Source organism: Drosophila ananassae, chromosome 2R (genome assembly GCF_017639315.1).
Source record: "Drosophila ananassae strain 14024-0371.13 chromosome 2R, ASM1763931v2, whole genome shotgun sequence".
Taxonomy (NCBI): domain Eukaryota; kingdom Metazoa; phylum Arthropoda; class Insecta; order Diptera; family Drosophilidae; genus Drosophila; species Drosophila ananassae.
Window position 1 is genome coordinate 12,557,536 of NC_057928.1, and position 24,143 is coordinate 12,581,678.

The 24,143-nt window shown below is 39.7% G+C and overlaps 1 protein-coding gene across 1 annotated transcript in view; it reads right to left on the reverse strand.

The window, feature by feature from the left end:
• Nucleotides 1-24,143, reverse strand: part of LOC6493415 — a 51,395-nt gene that overhangs the window by 21,459 nt on the left and 5,793 nt on the right. The window contains exons 3-6 of the mRNA XM_014908886.3: nt 9,929-10,034; nt 4,806-4,901; nt 4,676-4,697; nt 607-686 (exon numbers count right to left, since the gene is read on the reverse strand). Coding sequence (XP_014764372.1) covers nt 607-686; nt 4,676-4,697; nt 4,806-4,898 — 195 coding nt within the window. The 5' untranslated portion in view covers nt 4,899-4,901; nt 9,929-10,034. The remainder of the gene's footprint in view (nt 1-606; nt 687-4,675; nt 4,698-4,805; nt 4,902-9,928; nt 10,035-24,143) is intronic.

A 24,143-nucleotide genomic window follows, 5' to 3' on the forward strand; every position in this document is an offset into this window, starting at 1 on the left:
ACTTTATATTCGGATTCGGTTTGCAGATGAAGGAAAATCTTAGTCAGCTTTGGGAATGATTCAGTGACGACACAAAGTGGTCATAAATTTATAGTATTACTCCCTCAAATTTCGATTTAAAAATATAATTATATAAATTCCCCATAATCTTTTAAACTATCTGCATCAGCATTTAGCTCTCGACCATTCGCCATCAAAAAACAAACTCGCAACAGCTGAATTAGAATTCCTGGGAATTTCACACAGTATTTAAATTTTAATTAAAATCGCTACCAACTAAAAGCAATTCTCTTTTAAATGGTGCAAGTGTTGGCGCTAATCCCACCAAAAATATACAAAACCCAGAGCGAAAAACTAAAAGTGGAAAGTCAGATGGGAGGGGCAAAAAACTAAGCGCAGGTTAAACAATTGCAGGAAAAGGAGTATCGTTTAACCAAACTGCATTTGGCCCGAATGGGTGTATCTGTGTGTAAGTGTATCTGTATCCGTGCTTTTGTAGCTGACTCTGTGTGTGTGTGTCTGTGGTTTGTGGCCAAATCTTCTGCAGATGGTTTGGCCCTCAGCATTTTGCTGGAGCCTGCGACTCCCGCGACTCCCGCGACTCACCTCGCAAACGCATTGGGTTTTACAATCCAATTTAAATGTGACTCCATGTGCGAATGTTGTGTTGCCAACACTGCAATTGGCTGCAGGCGATCCAAACCCAAGAACCATATCCAAATCCAAGTCCAAATTCCGATTCCGATTCCAGTGCAGATGCCAGCAGCAGGCGTTGATGTCGCACAAAAATAGAAAATAGAAAAGTCAAATGAGTGTGGAAATATTAAACAGTAATACCAGGTTTTAGTCGAACTTTAAGGCTTTTAGAACTGGCTTATTTATTGTAGATTTTATTTCGTTCAATTTCATTTGGCTTTGCTTTCATTTCGCGGCTAATTTATGTCATCAAATACGTAATACATGTCGTATGTGCAATGTCGGTACCCAATTAATGTCACAGTACTGGCTGTGTTTGTTATAAATTTCGCTGGAATCGCATATTTACAACGCAAACAATAGGCTGCCAGGCAGCCTGGCTGCTAGGCTGCCATTCTGCAAGGATCCTAAATACCGTTTTCCTCGGTTCGTGTCTCATCAAAATTGATATTGACAAATGCCGCTGCTTTATGGCATGCCATTAGCCCGCCAAAGTTTGCCTTTGGCCCCTGCCCCCAAATCGCTGCCTTTGTTGCCACTTTTGCACAGAAATAAAACTCCAGGATAATAGCAGGATCAATTGTAGCAATTTCATTAGAGCTATAATCATCATATGCCATCACTAAATAGAGAATATTATTTCTTATCTATAAGACCCATTTTAGAAATAATTTTTGAGTGCCTCCTTGAATTTTTCCCTGTGCTCCTTACTGCTCCTTTGTGCCAGTTTTTGTTTCGGCCAGGCCAAAAACTCGTATGTGTAGCCGCCAATCACAATTACTCGGGGCTTGTGGTGAGGCATTCGCAATCACAGGAAGCTCTTCGCTCCTAGCACATAGACAGTCCAGGATCAGGGACCCAAAGAGGACTCCGCCCACTTGTGTCTGAGTGTGTTTAGCAGGGGGAGAGGTGTAGGGGATCGGGTACGTGCCCTGTTCTTTTCCACTTTGAATTGATTTCACTGACGACGTGACTCCACCGGAGCAGGAGCAAGAGCAGAAGCAGGAGCCGAAGGATGAAACGTGTGTTTTTCTGCTCCTGCCGGCTGGCATCATCATTCATTTGGCATCAATGGTTAATGTGAAAATTGGCATTGCCAGCTGATTGTAATGAATATGGGCACGTTGTCGCATCTTTATGACATTAGCAATTTACGTTTATTATTGAAAAAGTTCACATCTCACAAAAGCGGACAAAGAAGGAAGTATAGATCCTTTCCATACCAGAGATACTAACTCGCACATATGTGTATGAAAGTTGCGTCATTCCTGAAAGTGCAATCTTCTTAATGTACCTTGTCTTGAGTTCATAAGAAAATGTCTGCCTTGAGTACACACAGATGGGTGCAAAAGGATTCTTCTGCCACACAGAGTATCCTTTTTTGAACAGTCACCTCAATGTCAGTCTGAGAGTGTCTGACTCGTTACAAGAAATCGTTTATCCTTAACGAATCGAGCTCAGCAAAAACAAGGCCGCCAAATTTTGAATAACAAAGGCAACGAATGAAAAATACTCTAGGACCTTTTGGAATTAAAAGGGAGATTATTCGATGGGGACTAATGGCATAAATGCTGTTAGTTTTTGTTTAGTTTTTACTTTTAAGACATAAACTTCTTGGGACATTGATGATACCCCGATTTTTGGGACAGGGTAAGGCGGAAGTGAATGCCGAAATGTGCAATGTGGGAGCTTTTATCTTCCGCCCGTTGACAGCATTTAAGACTCTCGACTGCCTCGCAAAGCGCACTCAAGAGCTCCCATATAGTTTGTCGGCATATACATAATAAATATATGTATTCCTCCTTAAACTCAATGTCGTGCCACTCGAAATAAACTTCTGGCTCCACCCTTTCTGATGGCGAAGCATATTTTTTGCGCCCAGTGTCCCCTTCCAGGGGTCATCATCATCATTTCCCCACTCCGACCCACTGTTTTTGGGGTCACGTGTGCGCAGTTTATTTGTTTTATGCGGCCTCGGTGAGGCTTTGGCTACGGCATCGGCTTCGGACTCCACCAAAAAGATAAAGAAAAACCCCACTTTTTGTCCTGTCCTGTGTTCTGTGTCCTATGTCCTGTGTAGTGTTTGTTTTACTTAGAGTTTTAGATTTACTTAAGTCGTTGATGACCATGACCAAATAAAGTTTCATTTTGTGCAAAGATTTACAGCACTCGAGCGTGTGCGACAAGTTTTGAGTGCCCTCCGGCCTTTGGCCTCGCAGCGGATCAGGTCAGCCAACAAAAGTTCGAAAAGGCTATGGCCCACGCTGCGTATGCGCAATTTTTGTAGTTCAAGTGTTTGCATGGGACATCGCAGTGATTGAGTGTTGTGGAGGCTGTTCTCAATTCTACTTGAAAAACTAAAATCTCTACTAAAGATTATTCATGTTAGAATAGCTTCTGGTGGAGGGTTTCAAACAAAAAACTTTATTACCAATATTAAAAAATGGCTTAAAGTCTGTAAAATGGCATTTCCCATAACGTCAAGTTTTAAAAGTTATCCTTTGTGTGATTTTGGGCATTCCTGGGCGTCGTCTGCAAATGATATGTTCTGACTAATCTTTTCAGTTCATTCGGAGTGAACTTTCTGGGCTTGTTTCTGAGCTTTATGTTGCATTGCTTCACGTATTCGCAAATATGTTTTGGCCAAGTTAACAGCGCCCCGGAACTTTTCGGTTGTGAAACTGGCAAGGAATAGAGAACAAGTTATACAGTTTAAATAAACTTGTTCCGCAATGCATCTTGGTTTAAATGCACCGTGAAAGAAATATTTCCAGAAGATAGTAGTTTTCACAAACTTTTTGAAAGAGTTTTGGGAAATCTGTAGTGTAAGTTAAATGAAGTTTCTAGCTCATTTATCTGAGAAGCTATTCTATAAGGCTCTACATTTTAAATCCCGATTTCTAATCCAAAAATTGCATATTTCTTTCTGTGTAGGATTTGTTTGAAATACATATCCCACCAAACGTGTGGGACATTGATATCGGCCTGGGGCACCACCAATCGCTCGACTACGTGGAAGGCCCAGAAGGTTGGCCAACTTTTATTTTGGTCCAGGCCAGGCTACACAAACTGTATTGGCATTTGACTCAAAACTTTTGACTCCACCGGGTTTTTGGGGGGGAGAAATGGGGACAAGGGCCACTTTTACACACAAAAAAAAATGTTATATGTGCTCGAAAGTGAGTATGCAGCTATTTTGGCAGTCCGATATTGGCTGTATTTGTTGCAACGCCCTCGAATCGAAAAGTTTGTGAAACAGTTCGGACTGCTGATGTTTAATTTTGAACAGCTTTCTACGACAACATATAAAAAAAGTAGAGAAAGCACGGAGAGAGCATGGAAAATGGCACATGTCGAAGTGAATTGAACACACGCCCACATACAAAAATAGGAAAAAACGTAGAAAAAAAGGAAAATATGGAAAAGGAAAAAGTCGGGGAAATAAAAAGGAAACGTATCGAACATAAAACCATTAAAATCACTTTACTCGTTAGTTAGGCGTTGGAGCTTGTGTGTGTGAGCTGGCTGGTGAGTCCCAGGAGATGGCATATCTGCTAAGCCAGGATCTGCCAGGACATACGGAGGTGCACATTCAATGTTCGGAAACTTTTTTGCCAAAACCCAACTAAGAATCGGCAACAAAAGACAAAAAATAACGAACATTTCCTTGTTGCAAGTTTTAATGAAATTTTTGCGGCCCTTCGATTGTGTTCGATTATATTTCATTTTTCTTTCAAAAAAAAAAAAAAAGCTGCCAGAGAAAAGTAATTTTCAGAAGCCAATAAAATAAATTACTTTCTATTTGTGGAAGTTAAACATAATATTTTTTGTATTGAAATTGCATAAAATTGCGATGGACAGGCCTTTTGATTAATGGAGCACAAAGCAAATGTAATTCGTAAATCGCCTTTTCACAAAATCAATGGCAAATATACTTGGAGTCTTGGAGTGTTTTTATTTGAAATGCTGAGGAACTTACCCGGATTGGGATGCCTGGGCAACTGATCCGAGAATGGGATTGCATAATTAAGGAAAGAGCATTAATGGCATTCATAAAGATTTTCATGGCTGCTTCGCCTTTTTTTTTTTTGGTTTTTGTTCAAACTCACTTTGATGGCCTTAAAGCCCAGACTCAAATTCGCCTCGACTTCGGCGAAGAGACCATTTCCAAATATCCCCAGCAGCGGCAGCAGTATCAGCATTTTCTGAAAGTATAAAAAGCCGGTTAAACAGAGAGGGTCTGATGTGCCTAGAAAGAGATACACAATACAAATGCTATTAAAATGAAAAAAAGGTCGAGGCAGTCGGATTTACCGTCTCTGTCGACTTTATTAAGGTCAATTCAGTGTCTGGCTCGGTTTTGGTTACGGCTAATGGTTACGACTACGGCCATGGTTACGGTTGCTCTGTTCCCGGTTTTTCCATGTTTGTTTTTGGCATTTCAGTCTTTTGGTCTCGGCTTACGTTACTCTTCTCTTCTCATTTTTTTTTGGCCAGAAAGTCTAGCAGACACCTTTAATATTTGACCAAATGGCCCAAGTTTTTTTTAACTTGGCAGTCAAAGTGGAGGTCTGAATAAACTGGATTAGGTGTTTTTTCATAAAACTAATCTTGAAAGTTGTTGCTTTTATTTTAACGATCTGTTTAAGGGCAGAAATAATAAACAATAATATTATATTTAAATGCCTTACTTAATGAAGCTACAAAAAAAGACAATTTTAATGTTAAACTTTTGATATAACTTTCAGACACTTCTTTGTTGTATCTTTATTATTACCAGCTCAATTAATATGCTAATTAATTTTTTATGCAGATGCAAACTGAATCGAAGCTGAATAAAAACCAATTGTTTCGGCCGAGTTGTTTTCATATTAATTTCATTTTTTCGAGCAAATTATCTGTGGGTCTTGAGTCGCCCGCAAGTCGCTTAATATTTTCCAATAATTATATATTTCGCCGTAGGTGCATCCTTCATTACGAAAAGTGGTAATTATTTCATGGCAAGTGAATACCTCTGTAAACGCTTTGTTTGCAATCAATTTACGCGCTTTTTAATGGCTAAGAACACGCATACGTCGTCCCTGTCTCGTATATTTTTTCATTTTTGCACACAAAAAGCGTAAAAGCTCATTAAAAAATATTTCCCACTCATGCGTGAACATTTTTAAAAAGGTATTTAATTAAACTTTAATAACAAAAAACAATAAGCAACGCGGCTACAAAGTGGAAAGGTGGCAGCGATGAAAGCTGTATGGTTTTCCACCGACAGGGAATGCGGCTTAATGCGAAAGATTTCAATTAACGACACGGACCCCGTGAGCTGTTAAGTGGATAAACAGGACGAGGACATCCTGAAGTTGAAGGGGGAGAAGTTGGGGGTATGTAAAGGGAGGACCTGGCGGGTAGTGACGGATGAGTGGCCATCGTTCATATACACCAACGCCACCAACGACTCATGTGGAACACCCATTTCGGATGCAGAGGGATTGCAGCAATGAGCTGCATTCAATGCTGCTTCATTAAGGTGCAGGAGCTCCCAAGCTTCCAAGGAGCTGTCTCTCCAGTCCTTGTCGTAATTATCGTAATTACAATGAACGATGACGGGGGAAATGTAAATGGACATGGAGATGTGGATGGAGATCGGAGTGGAGGATGTAAAGATGTAAGGATGAAGATGGCCCGGCCCTGGACAGTCAACAATAATAAAAGCCAACGAGCCGTATGAGAGCAGTTAACAAAGAGGGCCCAGGCCCAATCTCTCTCTGGTCCTTTAGATTTAACAGCACTGTTCCATGGAATTGAGGGAAAATCCTTTTCAAGGACCATGAACAATGGAGAAAGTGCACCAAAATAAATTTCATAAAAATAGGGAATCTATTCAATTTTTATTTATTAACCCACTTATTTAGTAACTTACAAGTCTTATATAAACCATACTTTATAAATTTATGAAAGTCCTTAATAAGCTTTACGAGAATCCAATTAAACCCTTTTCTCTGTGTAGAAAAATCCTTTCCTTTTGTGAAGACGAGAGCCCCCATTTCTATGATCTGTTAATTGCGAGGCGGCGGGCTCTGAGCAAATGTGGGGCAACTTACATATTTGGGCACATGTTGCACGTATTGAATGGAAAAGTGCAAGGGAAAGGAAAGCCATTGCCAACAAGTAAGAATCCTAGCAAAAAAACCCATCCATTTGCCCATCCATCCGGCTGTCTGTTTTCTGTTTATAATTATGATGAAAGGGGCGACGGCGCTCGCTCAGCAGATTCAACCAACCAGGTCCACAACAGCCAACGAACCCGGTCCTAGACCATTCAGCTCGAGGCGGGGCAGGGCACAAATTGTGTGTGTCACTTCGGAAATGAGCAAGCCAAAGGATAAGTCCGGAGCTGGAGAAATGCCAGCTAGAAAGCGTTTAAAATTGTTTGCCACAGGATTCTCGCAAAGTAGACTTGATGATTTCAAAACAGGACCAACAAAAAAAGCACCACATAACGAACAGGATGGGACTTTGGGGGACTATATCATTAAATTTAATGAATAGATAACAACGAAAACAGAAACTAACCCAAAAGGAAAAGTGTGAATCCCCCACAAAAAAAGTGAAACTTTATGCTGTATACTTTTTGGGGCATCACTCTTTTTTGGGAGGGAATTTTGAAAACGAAGTTATAAAATCCGACTTGAAGTTGAGGCCCTGCTGACAGCGTTTTATGACCTTTTAAATGGGTCATTTACCCGTAAATTGATTAATGATTCGCCGGATAACCACACCTCCACCCCCACCCTCGTACTCGGCCATAATTCGAGGCTTTAAGGCGCTTTTAAGCCATGTTTGTCGTCCTTAAATATGTTTATTTGTTCGCTGGATGTCGAAGGGGAAATGAAATTAATGATATTGTTAAGCCATTTTAAATGAGCCAACAAATTAATCTTGTTTAATTTTTGAAGTTAACCATAATGGGATGCGGCATTAGCAGGGGCAGGCGCTGTAAGACAAGAGTCCTTGTGACCTTTTTTATGTTTCATTCGCGTGTAAATCAGTATAAGTCCCACTGATTTCCGAGGGGGGCCGCCAGGATGATTGTTTGACTGCTCATCATTCATAAGCCGAGATACTCTCTGTGGGGGGATTGCAGCGTTGGCATCTTATTATTCAAAACACACACACATCCTGGTGTGATGTGTGAGAAGCCAACGACCGCTGTCAGCAATGACAATAATGATCGTAATGTCGTTCGGATAATAATGATGATGACATTGTGGATGCCCCCGTTTTTCTGGTTGATAACAACGCGTGACAACAATGCTGACACATCGAAAGATTGTCATTCCATCAATTATTCAAGAACACGCAAATCATCAACAAAACTCTCAGCATTCAAAGAGTCATAAGCGGGGATGCACGGGACATACAACATCCTACTCGTTTTATTAACAATACTAGTGTACATCAGTGATTACACAGTGGAAAATATATTAAGGAACATCTAGTCCTCATAGACAAATACTAAAACATTTCATATATATTTCTTTGTTGGTGCAAAAACACTAAGTGTTACAAGTTATAAGTAGTAGGAGGTTTTGCCGCAGGTCCTACCCAATAAGGACAACAACACTTGAGCCTAACAAACAGAAAAAAAAACAAGAAATACTGGGAATCATTGGCATGAATATCCGAGTGTTTTTATTTATGACTGTGCGTCAATATACTGTCAGACTATAGAACACAGCCAGGAGGTGGGCTTAGACTGCTCTTTGGCCCGAACTAGAACAGAAATCAATCAACTCTGGGCCAAAACGGGGGAAACAACTAGCACCCTGAGGCAATGGGTGGATGAAGAGTGGAAGGCACTAAAGGACTGAAGGGAAAACCATATATCTGAAGGATGCCGGAATGCATAGACAGTGCTCAGTGGATGCTATAAATCCAAGCCTGACACGGTTAAGTGTTGGAGCTCAACAAAGGCTTGCCAATGGTGGCAACAAAGACCGGCGGGATCTTTTCAACAAACAAATCATAATAATCAATCTATGGCACCATGGGCCCCAAAATAAAGGGTAATTTTCCTCCAATTTAAGTGTTCATCCGGTTTCTGTTCCGCTAACACAAAACTAGTTAAAGTTGAACCCTTTTATCTCGCAGCGAATCACTTAACGTAGCGTAAATTTCATTTGAAGCTAATTGAAATTCATTCGGGCGAAATCAAATTAAGTCAAAAGTATATCCTGTCGCCAGAGATACGTGTCCTTCCAAGAAACAAAGTCTGTCGCAAAGTGATTCATTCATAACGATAAATTAGGACGAAGCAAGGACACAAACGCTGATGCTGACGCTGTAGTCCCAGGGGACATATTTTCATTCGAACTTGAACTCAAGCACTCATACTCACACACACACGTAGTAATATAAATATCCTTAGCTGTGGACGTGTCCTGTCCAATGAATATCAACAGTTTGCCTACTTTTCTGTTCACTTTTTTTTTTTGCAAACTCTCAACATTTGTCATACTTTTTTTGCCAAGTTCCTTCATAGAAGGGGAAAGAAAAAACTCAATTACAAAATATCAGAAAATCGCAAACAAATAAATTAAGGATACAAATCTGGCTAAGGACTGCGGCAAACTTGGCTCAAATCGAAATGAAATAGTGACACAGGCGCTGCCATAAAACCAAAGGCAAATACAAAAAGGACCAAGCCAAAGCCGCACAAAAGGAAAAAGGTTAAACCAAATATTTATCCAGCCGCCCTAGGAAATGGGTTAGGCTGGAGGACGGACTTTGGAGGATGAGGTCCTCGGCATGGCTAGGCCGTCTGTATGTAATTACCAGCCATGGAGTGCAAGTACAGCTGTGCCTAAGTACATAGCTCCAAACCATCCATATATATGTATATCCGAGTATATTGTAAAAGTTCGCATGTGTGTCGGCTTGGTAGTACGTGGCTTTATGCTTAAATAAACATTTGTCCTGGTGCCGGGTCGGTGGAGGAGCCTCCTCTTCCTCCTCTTCCACTTCCTGCTCCTTGGAGCATCGTCTTTTGCTTTAGGGTTTACATAGCACCATAGTCAGGCAGTCTGTCCGGTCAAAGCCAAATCGTTGATTGCATAAGTTGATGGCCGACACATGTCCGAGATATATAGTGTCGATATAGTCTGTGTTTGTCCGTGGGCCGGAGGTCCTTTGCCTCACCCTCACCTCACCGCCATCCTCTCCCTCCCATACTCACGTGTGGTTGCTATTCACGTCTAATGGTGTCTGTGCAGGTTGCATTTGCCTTCTCCACCCCCCAAGGATGTGCTCCTTCTCGTCGTCCTCCTTCAGTCCGCAATGACCTGCAAAAAGAAAATGAAATTTACTATTGCAGGATACAAACACTCACTTTTCAGCCCGGCTTGGTGGCACTGATTGCTTTATTGAGATACTCCCGGAGATGAAGATGGAGATCTCCAGGACTCGCCAAGCCTTTCAAACGAGTTGGAGTGAGTGCAAATAAATTGCCTGATAGAACTATTTAGTCAGATTCTGTACTGAACTTAATTGACTTTTTGTGGTTGAATCGATTGTCGTATTTTTGGCTCAAGACTGTCAAATTGAATTCTACACCAAGCCAGGAGAGGACAAGGACTAAACCACATAAAAGGAAGGAGGTTTCTTCAAAATGGATAATCTCGAATAATTTCATTAAATCTTTTCAGTAAATGCGTAGAAAACTCTTCATTATATTAACAAATGACAGTCCATAAAGCTGATTCTCCAGAAAATCAAAAGTCAATGCCACATTTTCATTAAATCGCTTGCTTATTTTTTCTTTTATTTATTTTTGTATTTATTTTTTCCTGCCATCTTTTTCATATATTTACCCATCTGAAGATTCATTTCCTTGTGTATGGCAAGGTGTTTGTTATCGTTTGTTATATTGCTTGTTATGTAATGTAATTTATACAAGCCCATACAGACACACACACACAGGCATGCCGGCAGGATTCCAATACAATGTCATAAACGGCAAGGACACAAAGGCAATTCCGCATGGCATTACTGGCAGACAAAACAAATGGCAAAGTTTGTGGGAAGTGGAGTGTGTGGCGGGGTGTATGGCGACTAAAAGCCAAAAAGAACGCGTTTGGCATAAATGATAAGCTGGTGTAACGCAGCAGGACCAAGGGGCCAGGACACCCAGACTCAGACATGTCCCGGTCCTTGTTGCTTTTCCTGCTTCTGTGTCCCGGCTGTGTTTGTGCCGGCTTGCCTGCCATTGCCATTGCCTTTGCTTTTGCTCTGACTTTTGAATACTTAACAGGATAATGAAATGTCAAAAGTGCGCAGGAGGCCCAGGAAAGCGTATCCTGCTGCCGCTGGCCTCTGTCCTGGTGCCCCATGCTATCTGGTCCTGGTCCTCATATTGATATTCCTCTGGCTGTTGTGGAGTTTTATTGTGTTGTCCATGCCTAAGTGAACGTCACGGCATGCCGCGCGCATTAAATCATAAAGAACAAGACAAGATGCCAGGATATTTTTACATTTTTCTCTCCATAAGCCTTTGCATACTCTTACAAACATATTTATTAATCAGAGACCATATAATAAATTAATAAATTTAAATAAAATTTTATTTTAAAATGCTCCAAAAATCAAAGTAATTGTAACTCCAGTATTTTATTTCATAAATCAACTTCATCATCCAATCAGGGAGCACCCACCGGAAAAAAGAGTAACGAAAAGCGAATGAAAAATGTGATATCCAAGGATGTACGCAGGACGCATGTTTTTCTCATATTTTTTTCGGCTGGCCATTTTATGTTTACATAAATTTAAATTGACACAAATGCGTTTTGGGGCTGGGATCCGACAAATAAATGAAAATAAAATACAAAACCAGGAACACCAAATGATAAACTTCATAAATTATGACAGTTTTATGTTGCGGGTGTAGAGTGTAGGTCGGAGGGCCTCTGTTGTAGTGATTATTTTGTAATTCTCTATTTGTAGTGATTGCCAGGACATGCGAGCGAATTGAAAATTTATTTATGCACTTCCAGCCTCCCCGTACTGGCTCTCATAAAAACCAAAGCCCGAAACAAAGTAAAGTGGCTTTAATCAAGGTTACATTTTTGTGGCAAAACCATTTGCACCCACTCTACGGTTATTTCATGGCGAGAATATCCTTGATATCCCTGGCTATGGACACGCTTAACTCAAATTGCTGTTTCTTATTTTTTCTCTGTTATTTTCTGGTCTGTATTGTGGCCGGCAAATCGGGGAAACAAGAGAAAGTTGTAATCAATAAAGTAAATGACCCAGGCACTTCAGGACTTCGGGACTAGAGAACACATCCAGCCAAAATAGAGGGCAGTGGGAATGAATGGGCCAAGTGTTGCTATGATTGATTTCTTTGAGTGGAAAAAGCGATTTGGAGTGCACAAAAGAGATATGGTACTTAGGGACAACAATACACATCTGGCCGGATATTAAGTTAGTCGACAGGGCTTAGGTTTCAATGATAAGATGCTTTTCAATACCAATGGGGATTAAATTCGTTTCATTTTATTTGGTAATAGATAATACTCAAATATAGGAGAATAAAACTGACTGCCCCTAGTTTGCTTTGGTTAATTTAATTGACGGCCTTTTTCAATAACAAAATTGCTTCAAGGTAAATAGGAAAATAACAACAAGGACCCTCGTTCATTGTTAACGTTTTTATTAATTAACAAAATGGCCCGAGTGTACAAATACCCGCCCAGAACCACACACGCAAGCATAATTGATTAATTTGAGTCGATGAATGCGACGCCTGTAAGTTGGCCACATTTAGTTGTGGCCATGGCCCGAGTCCTTTTCGAGTGCCAGTCTCATTTCGTTAATGAACTTCAAAAGAGTCTCTCGAGGCAAGAGCTTATTTCGTCTTGAAACGTATATATAATTGAACCAAAATCAAATCAGCCAAAATTTAATGCCTCCACAATGCAAACAACAAGAGCAGCAGCCAGCACCAACAATGAGTTTGTAAAATATTCAAGGAGAAAATTTATGTGCAACTTGGCCCATTCCACTTGCCGCTTATTGACTCTTCACGCTGGTAGGCCAATTATGGCCAGCTGGTGGGCCAGAAACTACGAACAATGTCGGCGAAACTTTGGCCACAATCTTAACAAGAAAATCTGTAAATTACACGCCACAATTCCGGAGTGGCAGGGGGCACAGAATTCCAAAATATTTACACACCTAAATAGATTTGATGGCATAATTGAAATTTGTTGTTATTGGGGCTGGAACTGGGTCTGGGGACCGTTTCCGCTCAATATTTGGGTGTTTGGGTCATAAATGCCAAATGGCAAATGCCAAGTAAAAGTTTATTAAAAGCATCGTCGAAAGTTTCCCCAATAACAGTGAAGGACTCGCCTCTCTAAAATTTGTGACACATAGCTCTAGGGGTGTAATGTTAAGCAATGAACTCCTTTGGCAGGGAATGAGCTGGGCCTGGCCTATCCTGGCATTGTCCTTGTTGCCAGCTAACTTTTTACCAAGCTACAATTTATTTTCTCCTCTCTCTGTGATAATTTAACTTTTTTTTTCTTCGCCTTACAGCCGAAAATTGGATTTGTTGCGACCGACTTGCAGACTTTCAACGCTTCTAACGAATGTTGAACAGCGCAAAAAAGTTGTTTTTCTAATTGCGGATATAGCCTCTGGGGATTGGCGAAATTTCGCGGTTGGACTGGGGGGAACTTTATCAGGTTATTTAATATTCATTTGCTGAAGATTTCCAGTAGCTCTAAGGATTTCAACTCAAAAAAATAGTCGTATTCCACACAAAGGGAACCATAGCAGAGGCTATTGTGTGACTTCTAATGGTATTTTGGTTAATGGTCCTGATAAGAGGGTAAAAGTTTGAAGCCAAAACATGTAACTGCTTGGCAGATATAAGTTTGTACTTTTTAAATGATTTTAGATATAAAATAAAGTGGGTTTTCTACTTTATATAAAAACTATTTACTATATAGCTCTCTCAAAAAATAACCAATATTTTGTATAATAAGATCATCCCTTTCAAGTATTATTTAAACATCCTTGGTATTCCAGAAATTATGATTCCAGGAACCCGGATTCTGTTTTCCCAGAAGACTTGGAAAATTAAACAAAATGATAAGAGCAACTTGTCTTGTTCTTAACCGCCCTACAAATTGCTCTCCAATTAAATCCTTTTTTGTTTTCTCCATAAACTAACTTTGCATTTGAAACTTTTTCATTCGACCTAGAAGCCAAACAAGCTGCTCCCACCCACCCTCCATCCATATTTTAGCCCCGAGGGTGAAATCTTTTCTAGTCCTTGGCTATGAACCTTTAATGGGAAGAGTCCCAAGTCCAAGTCATTTAATGTGCTTACATTCATTTCGTTTTTAAATCTTTGATAAAGTGAGGGGTGCTTAAAGCCAAGTCTTTTTTGCCAGGCTTTTTTGCCATTCCTGCCACCCCCCACTTCTAAGCCCCCTGTCCCCCCGTGGGTAGCAAAAGTTGTCGCCGTGTCGCGACAAACGCAATTCTTTACACGACTACAGCAAGGACGAGGATAAGGACGAGTTTTGTGCGCGTTTTTGTTTCCTTTTATTCCCCCTCCCCAACAAACGGCTTCGTTTTTAGAATTCCCTTCACCGGGAACCCCGGTCCTGACCCCCTTTGGTCGCATTTTTACCATGTTTTCCGTACTTTGGCGCGCCTTTTCGTGCTTCCGGTCGTGTACGCGCTTTCTAGATTACTTTTATAAGTGAATTTGTTGCGGTTTTCCGCAAAATTTACAAGTACGTGAGAAAATTAGAGCTTAGCCTCTTTGGGGCTCAGCCGCTTGTTGCTCCCATTGCTTGTTTCTTCGTCCTTACACTCTGTATTATGCGGCTACTCGGCGCGGCTTTAAGATTCTTAAGATGTGCAACGCTGCGTATACGTAATTTATGCCAGAACATTGCTCATACGCCGCGTTGCAAGCAACCAATTATGCCGAGCCAACGCCAAGCCAAATTAGCAAGTTCATTATTTGCTTAGCCATCGCCTTTTGCCAATTTAACGCCAATCCTAAATGCGACTAACTTAAAAGAGTATTTTCTAGATTTTGTAAGGGGGAGTGGTGAGTGGGGAAGCGTTATATTCTGACATGAAAATAAATTCGATGGCGGTAGCTCTCTGCCATGTTGAAATAAAGTTTCATCTTGGCCCGCGAATGAGCAAGACAAAGTTTTTCCTTCCCCACTCTCCCCCTCCCCCTACAAATTTCCCACGCCCTATTATGGTGTGGTCCCCTCCCCCATGTCTCGCATTCTATTTTCCTTTTTTTTTTGTGTGTGCGGGTGTGCGGTTTTGTCTGTATTTGCAGAATTGTTAGTTTCACGCTTTGTTTGTTGAGATTAGCTGGCGGACCCCCTCCGTCCCTCCCTTTGTACCCCTACTATCACACCCCTCGCCCTTCCCCTGGCAAGCACCCCAACTGAGTTTCCCGCAACGCATGAAATAAAATTGTGCAGCTTACTTTATTTTATTTGCTTGAACTTATGCCAAGTCGCCGCATTTCTTTGGTTTTACGAATGCTCTATGCATAAGTTCTTGGAGGTATATGTATAATTCCTTAAAATTTGAAGGGGATTCTAAAGATTTTAAAAGTTATAATAGTATAAAATGAGAAACTTTTAGTAGTCACACTTCATATAGTGTTTTGATAAATAAAATAATACACAAACTGAAAATATTGTTCAATTGATCAAACTTCATCTAATACATAATTTAACCTTTTATTATTCTAGATTCATTATTATTAAAAGCTTTTTTAATAGTTTATTATTTTTAAAAAATATATTTCATACTTATATTATTTCAGATTAAAGAAATACTTTTGTTTCGCATTCTTTTGATTTAAAAATTTGAGTTTGTCCTTTCTTGCAATGTAATCCATTTTTTCAGAATATACACATAGTTTATAAACTTCTATTAGTTAAAACTTAAAAAAAAATCATTAAAATAATCAAGAATTACATATAAAGAGCATTATTGTAAAGAGGTCTAAGAAGATTCTTAATGAAAACGCCAAAAATCTTAAACCCAAATACCTATTTGTGGATGTTCAACAAAACCCCACAAAAATGCCTCTATACCCTCTATGTGTTAAAGTGAATCCTGCACACTTTATTTCCACAAAACTACCATCTAGTTGGGTCCCAGGAGAGTGTATTCCGAGTTCGTATAAATCAATTGGCTCGCACACATTTCACTTGGTTTATTTGCTCCGTTTGTTTGTTGCCTTTTGGAAGAGCAAAGTTTGCACGTGAAAATTGCGTTCACATGTCTTCCTCAATTGTGTTTGTGTGACTGTGGGTGTGTCGTTTCTGTATGTGTATGGGTGAGTGCCCACACACAAACACAAAACCCACACATACGTATATGAGTGGTAGTATTTACCAGATTGGTGGCGAAAAATTCGCTGGCGTGTGGAAAATTGATGCTGTTGCTGAAGTTTTTGGCTTTTTGAACTGACAGCTGCGATTTTTATGCGTCGCAGCCGCCAACTAGGAAAAATAATTGTAATTGTGAATTGTATGATTCAGAAAGGACCTTCCATATATATTCTCTGGGTAGCCTGGGTTAGCCCCCCTAAGTTTAGCCAAATAAGCATAGTTGGGGTGTTTTGGGGGAATGCTTGTGGCATGTGAAGTGTCTGATATTATTATTTTGGTTTGCCGCCTTCTTGCCAGAGCGATGGATTTCCATCTGCCAACTTCTGGCGTTTTGTTTCAGCGCCAGTCCTTATTTATTGGAGTGCTTTCCTCTTTTCCCCAAATGAGAATTTATGGCTAATTGATGCTGTTGTGAGCTATGCGGCTCCCGCTGCCATCGCAAGGCCTAAACTAAATAACTGCCAACTGGATAATTAACTACAATTCTGCGGCTTTGATTCAGTACAAATTGAAACTCGGCAATGCAGCAAAATATCTGCATTTTCATATTGAAAATTGTGCACTTAATTAAGTAAAACAACCATTTATAATTCATTCAGACTCCAGCAGCTGACGTCAATTGGCTAATTTGCTCAACAGTTGGTTGCAAAGCAGACTACAAAATAAGTGGTATATATATTAAATAAAATAGTTGATTAAATAGTCAACTTTAAACTCAAACAAAAATATTTCTGTCAAAAAATTTAACAACAAAACTTTTTGTTATTTCTCTTTCTTTATACCCCCATTTTCTCCCTGTGTTTAGTCATGCTTAATTCACAGGATAAGCTTCACTCTGCAAACCACCCATTTTCCTCCCAATCGATTGCCCTTTCGCTCGAATGGTCCTTGCAATGGGGCAATGTTCTCACAGGACACGTGTGCTATGTAAATTACAAAAGTATAATGCAAATGGCGGCCCAGGGGTGAAGGTTCAAAGGGGGCCGACAATGGGGAGTGCCTCCTCACTTAATTAGCCAGCGGGCTTATTTATTATTCACTGGCACTGCCTTCCTCGCCATTCTAGCCAGCCTGCCTGCTGCCAGCCTGGCAGCTCCGAAGCCTAATGAATCACAGTTTTTGTAGTGGAAATTTTAATTTTTCATTAGCATGCAAAGCAACAAAGCGGCACGAAAATATATGACCTTGTACGAGTAGTTTTCGTTACAAAAAACCCACGCCACACAAGCCCATTGTAGTAGTTTACCTCACATGTCCAGGACATTTGTCACAGGTGGCAAGGACCTGAGTGATGGAACTCACAACTCACAACAACGGAACAGAGAAAAAACCCACCCACAACCAGAAAGAAAAATGTGAAAAGCATGTTGAAAGGATTAATGCACACATCATTTAACCAAAGGCGAAAGCCTACCAGATAGGTGAAAGTCCTTAGGCCTCCGGTCCGTTCCCCAATGGCACGGCCCATTGAGATTCAAGTCCTGAAATGACAATTTTCCCCAGTTTTCACTTGAAGCACTAGACACTGTCCATCTCTGGTCTCTGTGTTTGGTTATGACCCTTTTTTTGGTCCTGTTTTTGCGGCTTTCCAAAGTTGTTACTTTTGCGGTCCGTGGGGTCTTGGTCTGGGGGTGTGTTTTCTCCCAGTGTAAACGGTTCAAGTTGGCTGCTTTTCGGTATTTTTATGCACGATTTAATATTTGTTTGCTTATTTACATTTCGGTTAAGGTATTTATGGTTAATTTTAAGGTTTGTGAGGATACTAAAAGTTATTTTGGGGAAAGGATGTGTAAAATAAATACAAATAACTATGGTAACATTAAAGGGGAATACACATTTTCCCGATTTCGACTTTAAAGTATTGTAAACTATAATTACTACCGTAGTAGTTTTTATGATTTAAAAGTTAAAACAAGTAAATAAAAACAATGCAAACAGCTGTAGAACCAAGACCAAATAGAACCAATTTAGAAATTAATTTAATATAGTAGAACCACAAAATAAGAAGACTAACAAGTAGACAGCTTCAGTAAAGCAAAACTATTTTAAAAAGGACAAGGGTACCTGGACATTCAGCTATTCAATCGGAAATCCATGGATAAAAGAGTAAAAAAATACTTAAAATAAAAGTATAATCATAAAATAATAAATGATTAGAGAAAATAGTTTTGGCAATATAAGTAAAAGGCTCAACGAAAATAAAATATAAAATAAAGTTATTAGAACGACTTAAAAAAAAATTAAAATGCCAAAAAAGCCGTTTCTTTCTTGGAGCTTTTATAGGCCTGAAGGCCCATAAGTAACTGATCAGAATATAAAAACTTATTTATGTGAAAACGGTCATTAAAATTTTGAAAATTACTGTAATGAAAATAGCCTACAAAAACTTTGTACATATAAAGTTATCTTATACAATTGGTTGAATTGGTCACATTTTAAACGACACGGCTATAACCTTCGACCTAGGCATTTCATAAAAAAACAGCTAGTGTACCAGGGATCTACTTCCTTAAATTACATTTTAGAAATCTGTGCCCTTATCTCATAAAGGCCTAAATCCTTAACTAACGCAATGGAAACCCAATCCAACCGCAGACATTTCATTCAACGACCAAAAACCAGATCGGCCGGTCACGTTTGCTTTTTGGCGCTCTTTTCGGTTTCGCGGTCAGAACGCCATTTGCGGGCCATAATTCAGAGCCAGGCCGAATTCAGAGCCATCCGTAAATTGCATTACCGAAATAATAAATCAATAACAATTTGATGGAACTAAATGAGATTATTGGCAGACGCTCGACGTCCTCGTTTAATCTTTCATTCGCTGTCTGCGCGCATTTACGAAATAATTCAATTCATTTCTTTAAATTCATTTACCAGCGAAATTCACAAAATAAGCAGATAAATAAATAAACTTTTATCCTGTCAAAAATTGATTTTTCTGGCGCGCCGTCTGCATGAAAAATTCAACGGTATTATTTTTACTTCTTCAATACTAACAATGACAATCGGATTTTATACCTGGGCTTTCCAAAAAGAAAATTCAGCAAGGACAGGTGCCAGTAATTGTCACATTAAGATAACCACACATTGCAGCAATCACACACATATGCCTCAAAGATGTTCTTTACTTTAAATTCACTTTAAATTTAAAATAATATTAAAAATTATATATTTCCCAATCGATTCAATGTTTAGTTATTACCCTTATAACTCTCTACATTTCTTTCCCCCAGCTTCAAGTGCGAACAAATACATTTTCTCCTCAAGGAAAACTTTAATTCTCGATTTGTTTCGGCAACTTTGGCTCAAAGAGATTTCCGGAACACCTTTTCAAAACTTTCAACAACTTGTCGAGCATAAAAAAATGTTCGTATTGCCTCGCATTTCATTTCTGTTAATTTTATTTGCCACCTTTTATTCCTTTTTTTTTTATTTTTATTCATTTCTTTAGAAGTTTAAGTGCCAGTCTCTGTTCTCGATTGGCATTTCTCCTTTTTTATTTTATTCTTTTTTTTATCTGGCTATAAATTTTTGACAACGTTGAACGAAGGCGGCGGCTTGCAGCACGTGATTGAAACAGCCATGGCTAAAGCAAACCAGCTAACACCAATACACATGCCAAAATACAAATTGAAGTGTACATATGAATGCAGAGAAAAAAATTAGATGCAAAAATTATAGATATAAGAATGAGAAAATATATTTAGTATACAAACAATTTTACCTAATAATTAAATAGGCGGGCATGTCTTTTTTAACTTAAATATTTTTTATACAATATTCTTTAGATTTTCTTTGAGTGTTAAGGTTTTCAGTTTTTCAGACGTCTGAAAGCAGAACCGTTTCGACAAAAAACCTAGACTTCCAGACAGAATACATCCATAAGTGTGCAAAAAAAAACTCCAAATACATTTTTTCTCACACTTTCGTACCGAAATATATCTGCCTGCGCCTGAATGGTGTTGCTTTGAAAAAAAAAATAGGCAATGTGCGGAAATTTTGATTTTTCGCCCGAGTTGGCAAAGGCGTCGTGTGTCGGTCCCAGCGAGTTTAGTTTTGCGTGTCTGACTTACAGTGAAATCAAATTAACTTGTGCATACTTTTAGGCGCACAGGCAGGAAGCCCAAAGAAAAGGAAAAAGACCGAGGCAAAATGCTGCGACGTGACTTTTCGGATCCACCACCCAAGCCCGTCCAATGCAAATGGTGAACGGAAGTCCTGAGCCATGCCTATGTATGTTCTGTGTGTCTGTGTGTGTGTATGGCAGTTGGAAAAGTCCTCCATCTACATGTGTAAATTTATTCACTGATGTCTTTTATAAGGGGCAATTTCAAACATTTTGTCATTAACTCGACAAATTTTTAGAACGTTGCCGTATTTCGGTGCCGAGGTAATTACAAAATGAAGTGCACGTGAGGACGAGCAAGGAAGCCAAATAAAAAGTGAGTCATAAAAAGTGGAAATGAAAAGGACGAGCCAGGAGGAGGCGGCACATGAAAACAGACGTTCAAATGAATTTGTCTTTTACTGTTGTCGCGGTTCTCACACAACCAAAAAAAAATCCTAAATTGCTTGATATCTTTTAATGGCCGAGACGGTAGATAGCCTGCTTGATGAGCTGTAATCAAGTATGTATAAGGGTTTTATATTAAAAGCCTCTTAAATTGGATTTTTTGGAGTTCAAACTCATCCAATAAATCAAAAATATTGTGACAGATTTTACGTCAGAGTGTTACTCAAACTATTATACTATTTATAGCCCTATAATTACCGACCCCCATTATGCGCATTTGAAATGAGAGGCCAACTGCCAGAAATGACTGAAACATTAGCCAAAATACACGCAACTATTAGCACCTAACGTCTAACACACAAAGGCATAAATCAAAAACTGGCTTCATAAAATATTTATGCACCCACACACAATAACCATAACAACCCCAAAAAGGACCCACTGTATAGTGTTAAATAAAAATGGGCGCCCATTTGTTGGCAACTGAGAGCGGAAATGTTTAACAATCAAGAGTCCTAAATGAAAGGCGGAAAAACTACGCAACTGGTTGTCAATTTAAAAAGAACAAAAGGCGTCTGAAAAATGTCCGGAAAAAGGCCGGTTTAATAAATGCGAACTCTGACGGGCTGCGATAAAGAAAGGGTTCGGCTTATTCTCCCCCGAATGTGTGTAAACAAATTAAAAATTGGCCATAAAAAAATAATCATATTGCGGCTTGTGCCAAAACAAACAAGCGACATTAAATTGATAAAAGCCATGGATGGCCAAAAATAGGGGGGAAAGGCCAAGGGCCCAGATCAACAATAAAGACGGCGAAGTTGGCTCAAGAGGCCTGCGAAGAAGGCTCTTGAGTGGCAACAATGGCGAACATTTTTTGGTACTACGTATTAAAAGCAACTTCCAAGTCATTAACCCGTTTATGACGCCTAACTTGGCCAAAAACCGCCTCCACTTGCCCACAATAAAGCGGCAATAAAATGGATAGCACAGCATATACAATACACATGTGTATGTGGCCAGGAATGTGCGTGGGTTTAGGCCAACTTAAAGCGTTTAACGGCTCATTTATTGCCTAACATAGACAGGACTTTAGGCCAGAAAACGAGTGGCATAAAATGTTATTAAAAACGCGGCCATTGAATCGCCCAAGCACGCGCCCATTATGTGTTTAATCTTTGACCGAGCAGGCCCGACTCGAAGGATATATGTAGCAAGTATCCTCGAAATCGCCAAATTTGACAATACTATGGGAGAGAGGAAAAAAGGACAGACCAGGCAACGGCTTGGAACAAATGGGGAAAGGAAACGGATCTACCAAACTCGTTTTTTCTCAAAAAAAAGAATCACTCCGACACACATGTTTCTATATCCTTGCAGTGGAGCAAGATGTCTCGGAGTTGAAGCACTAATGAGACACAGAAGTCCACAATAGGAGAGAAATTCATTAACAATAATGGAGGGAATTTGGCCTGGTTGTCCGGCTGGCAGGAAATATATCATTGCCATGCTGAAAATTAAAAGGAAACAAGGAAATAAAAATATCCTGAAAGCCAAATAAATATAAAATTAATTAATTCATTTCCTGCCACTTTTTTTTAACAGGCATTTATAGTGTTTACGTTTCTCCACTTCCCTTTTAAATAGAAATATTATGAAAGGATAATTAAAGGCTAGTAATGGCTCGTACTAGAACCAGGAGTTCTTCCTTTGACCAGACCCATTGCAACAGACTCTCCAGAGAGTATACAAAGGAATTTACGGTTGATGTGGCTAGCCTGTTTATGGCCAACATCCTGGCAACGGCGGCCATCGCCAGCGAGGACCAAAGCGGTTTCGGGTTTGTTATCCTCCGCACACACACACACATGTACACAAGGCTCTCGGTAGGCCCGGCACACGCACATTATGCTAATACTACCCCCGCTAGTGTTAGTGGGTTAAGGACATTTTTATGCGTATGTGTGCCATCGACACGGGCTAGTCTGTAAGTGTGTGTGTTTGTTAGCCATCTGCGTTTCACTGTGTTCGTGCATGTTAAATGAGCGTAATGCCACTATTATTGGACACATTACAAACAAAATGAAAGTGGCCCGACCCACACACACACACAGTATTGTTGGCCTTAAAGTTCTTATTGGCCAAAGAGATTACGCTATATTGCAGTTGGCATATTAAACTTGCATCAGAAAGTGCACTAGCCAGCTTCTCAATAATTGAGCAAATCGATTTAGCCGATTTAGTTCTCTCTCTAGAGGGAACAGAGGAACTTTTATCACGTTGGCCATTATCCCAGCTTAGGCACTCATAACTTGGCTTTAAGCACACTAAGGGTATTAATCCGTTCCGGTTGGCTTAAGCCGTTTTTGCCATATCCTTGTAAGCCATCGTTACCTGTTTGCTATCGTTACCAAAATTGAGGTTCGATTTTTATGTCAAGGCAAGGACGAAACATTGACAATGTCCTTAACGTTTTTTTTTTGGAATCATCATGGTTGTCATCATCGTTTGCTTACACATTTGCTTACAAGAAACAGTTAAGAAGGTATTTTTTTGGCCAACAAGATAGGCAAACATTTATTAGAAGACTAAAAAAAATAGCTTTTATATTATTATTTTTATTTTTAGTAATGAAACGACTTTTAATATCTAATTCTTAAAAGAAATGTCTTACCAGAAAAATTGATTTCAGACAATTTCAAAGCGGCAGCAATAGAATTTGAAGGGTTTTATCGATTTGTTGGCTTACAGATAAATATGCATATGTACATATATATATGGATTGAACCTTTTTGGCTTGACAGCTAACGGGAATGTATGTCCTCGGTGGGACAGGAAGGAGCTGTGGAACCATTTTGCGTCACATTATGGAGATATCAAGCACTCACACAAACAGGACTCGAGTATGGGTGAAATAGCAATGGCGATTAAACGGAAAAAATACTGCCTTGAGGGCCCACGACAGAGGCACGAAATTCCAACTTAAATCCCAATTCGAGTATCAGTAACTACATGAAGAAAAGATTGGTGGGTTGCCAAAAAAAGAAAGAAAAATTATAAAACAAGTATAAATCATAATTTAAAGGCAGAAATCTCTAGAGATGAGCTTTCAGCGTCGACTGGGAAAGGTCCTGCCTTCCTTATTTCTTCGTCCTTTTTGGCTCTGGGCCGTGGGCTCTCTTTTCCGGCAGGTATAATCCCTCAAAGCAGAAACACAACTCAAGCATTTTTGGGCTGCTCCTTCAAAAAACTTTACTCGCTTTATACGTATGTCCTAGAGTGTATGCTTATGTGTGTTTGTGTACGAGAGACGAGTCCACAATTTATGCGCTTCGTCGCTTTTCGTCTACTCCAAATGATTTGCCTTTACAGAAGTCCCACCCAAAGCCCCGCCCATCCATCTACTTCGCCTCAAGTTCAATTTATTTTGCGCATAAAAAATATCTAAGCATTTTGGGCTGGCTGCTTCAGTGGCTGCACTGGTATTTGTA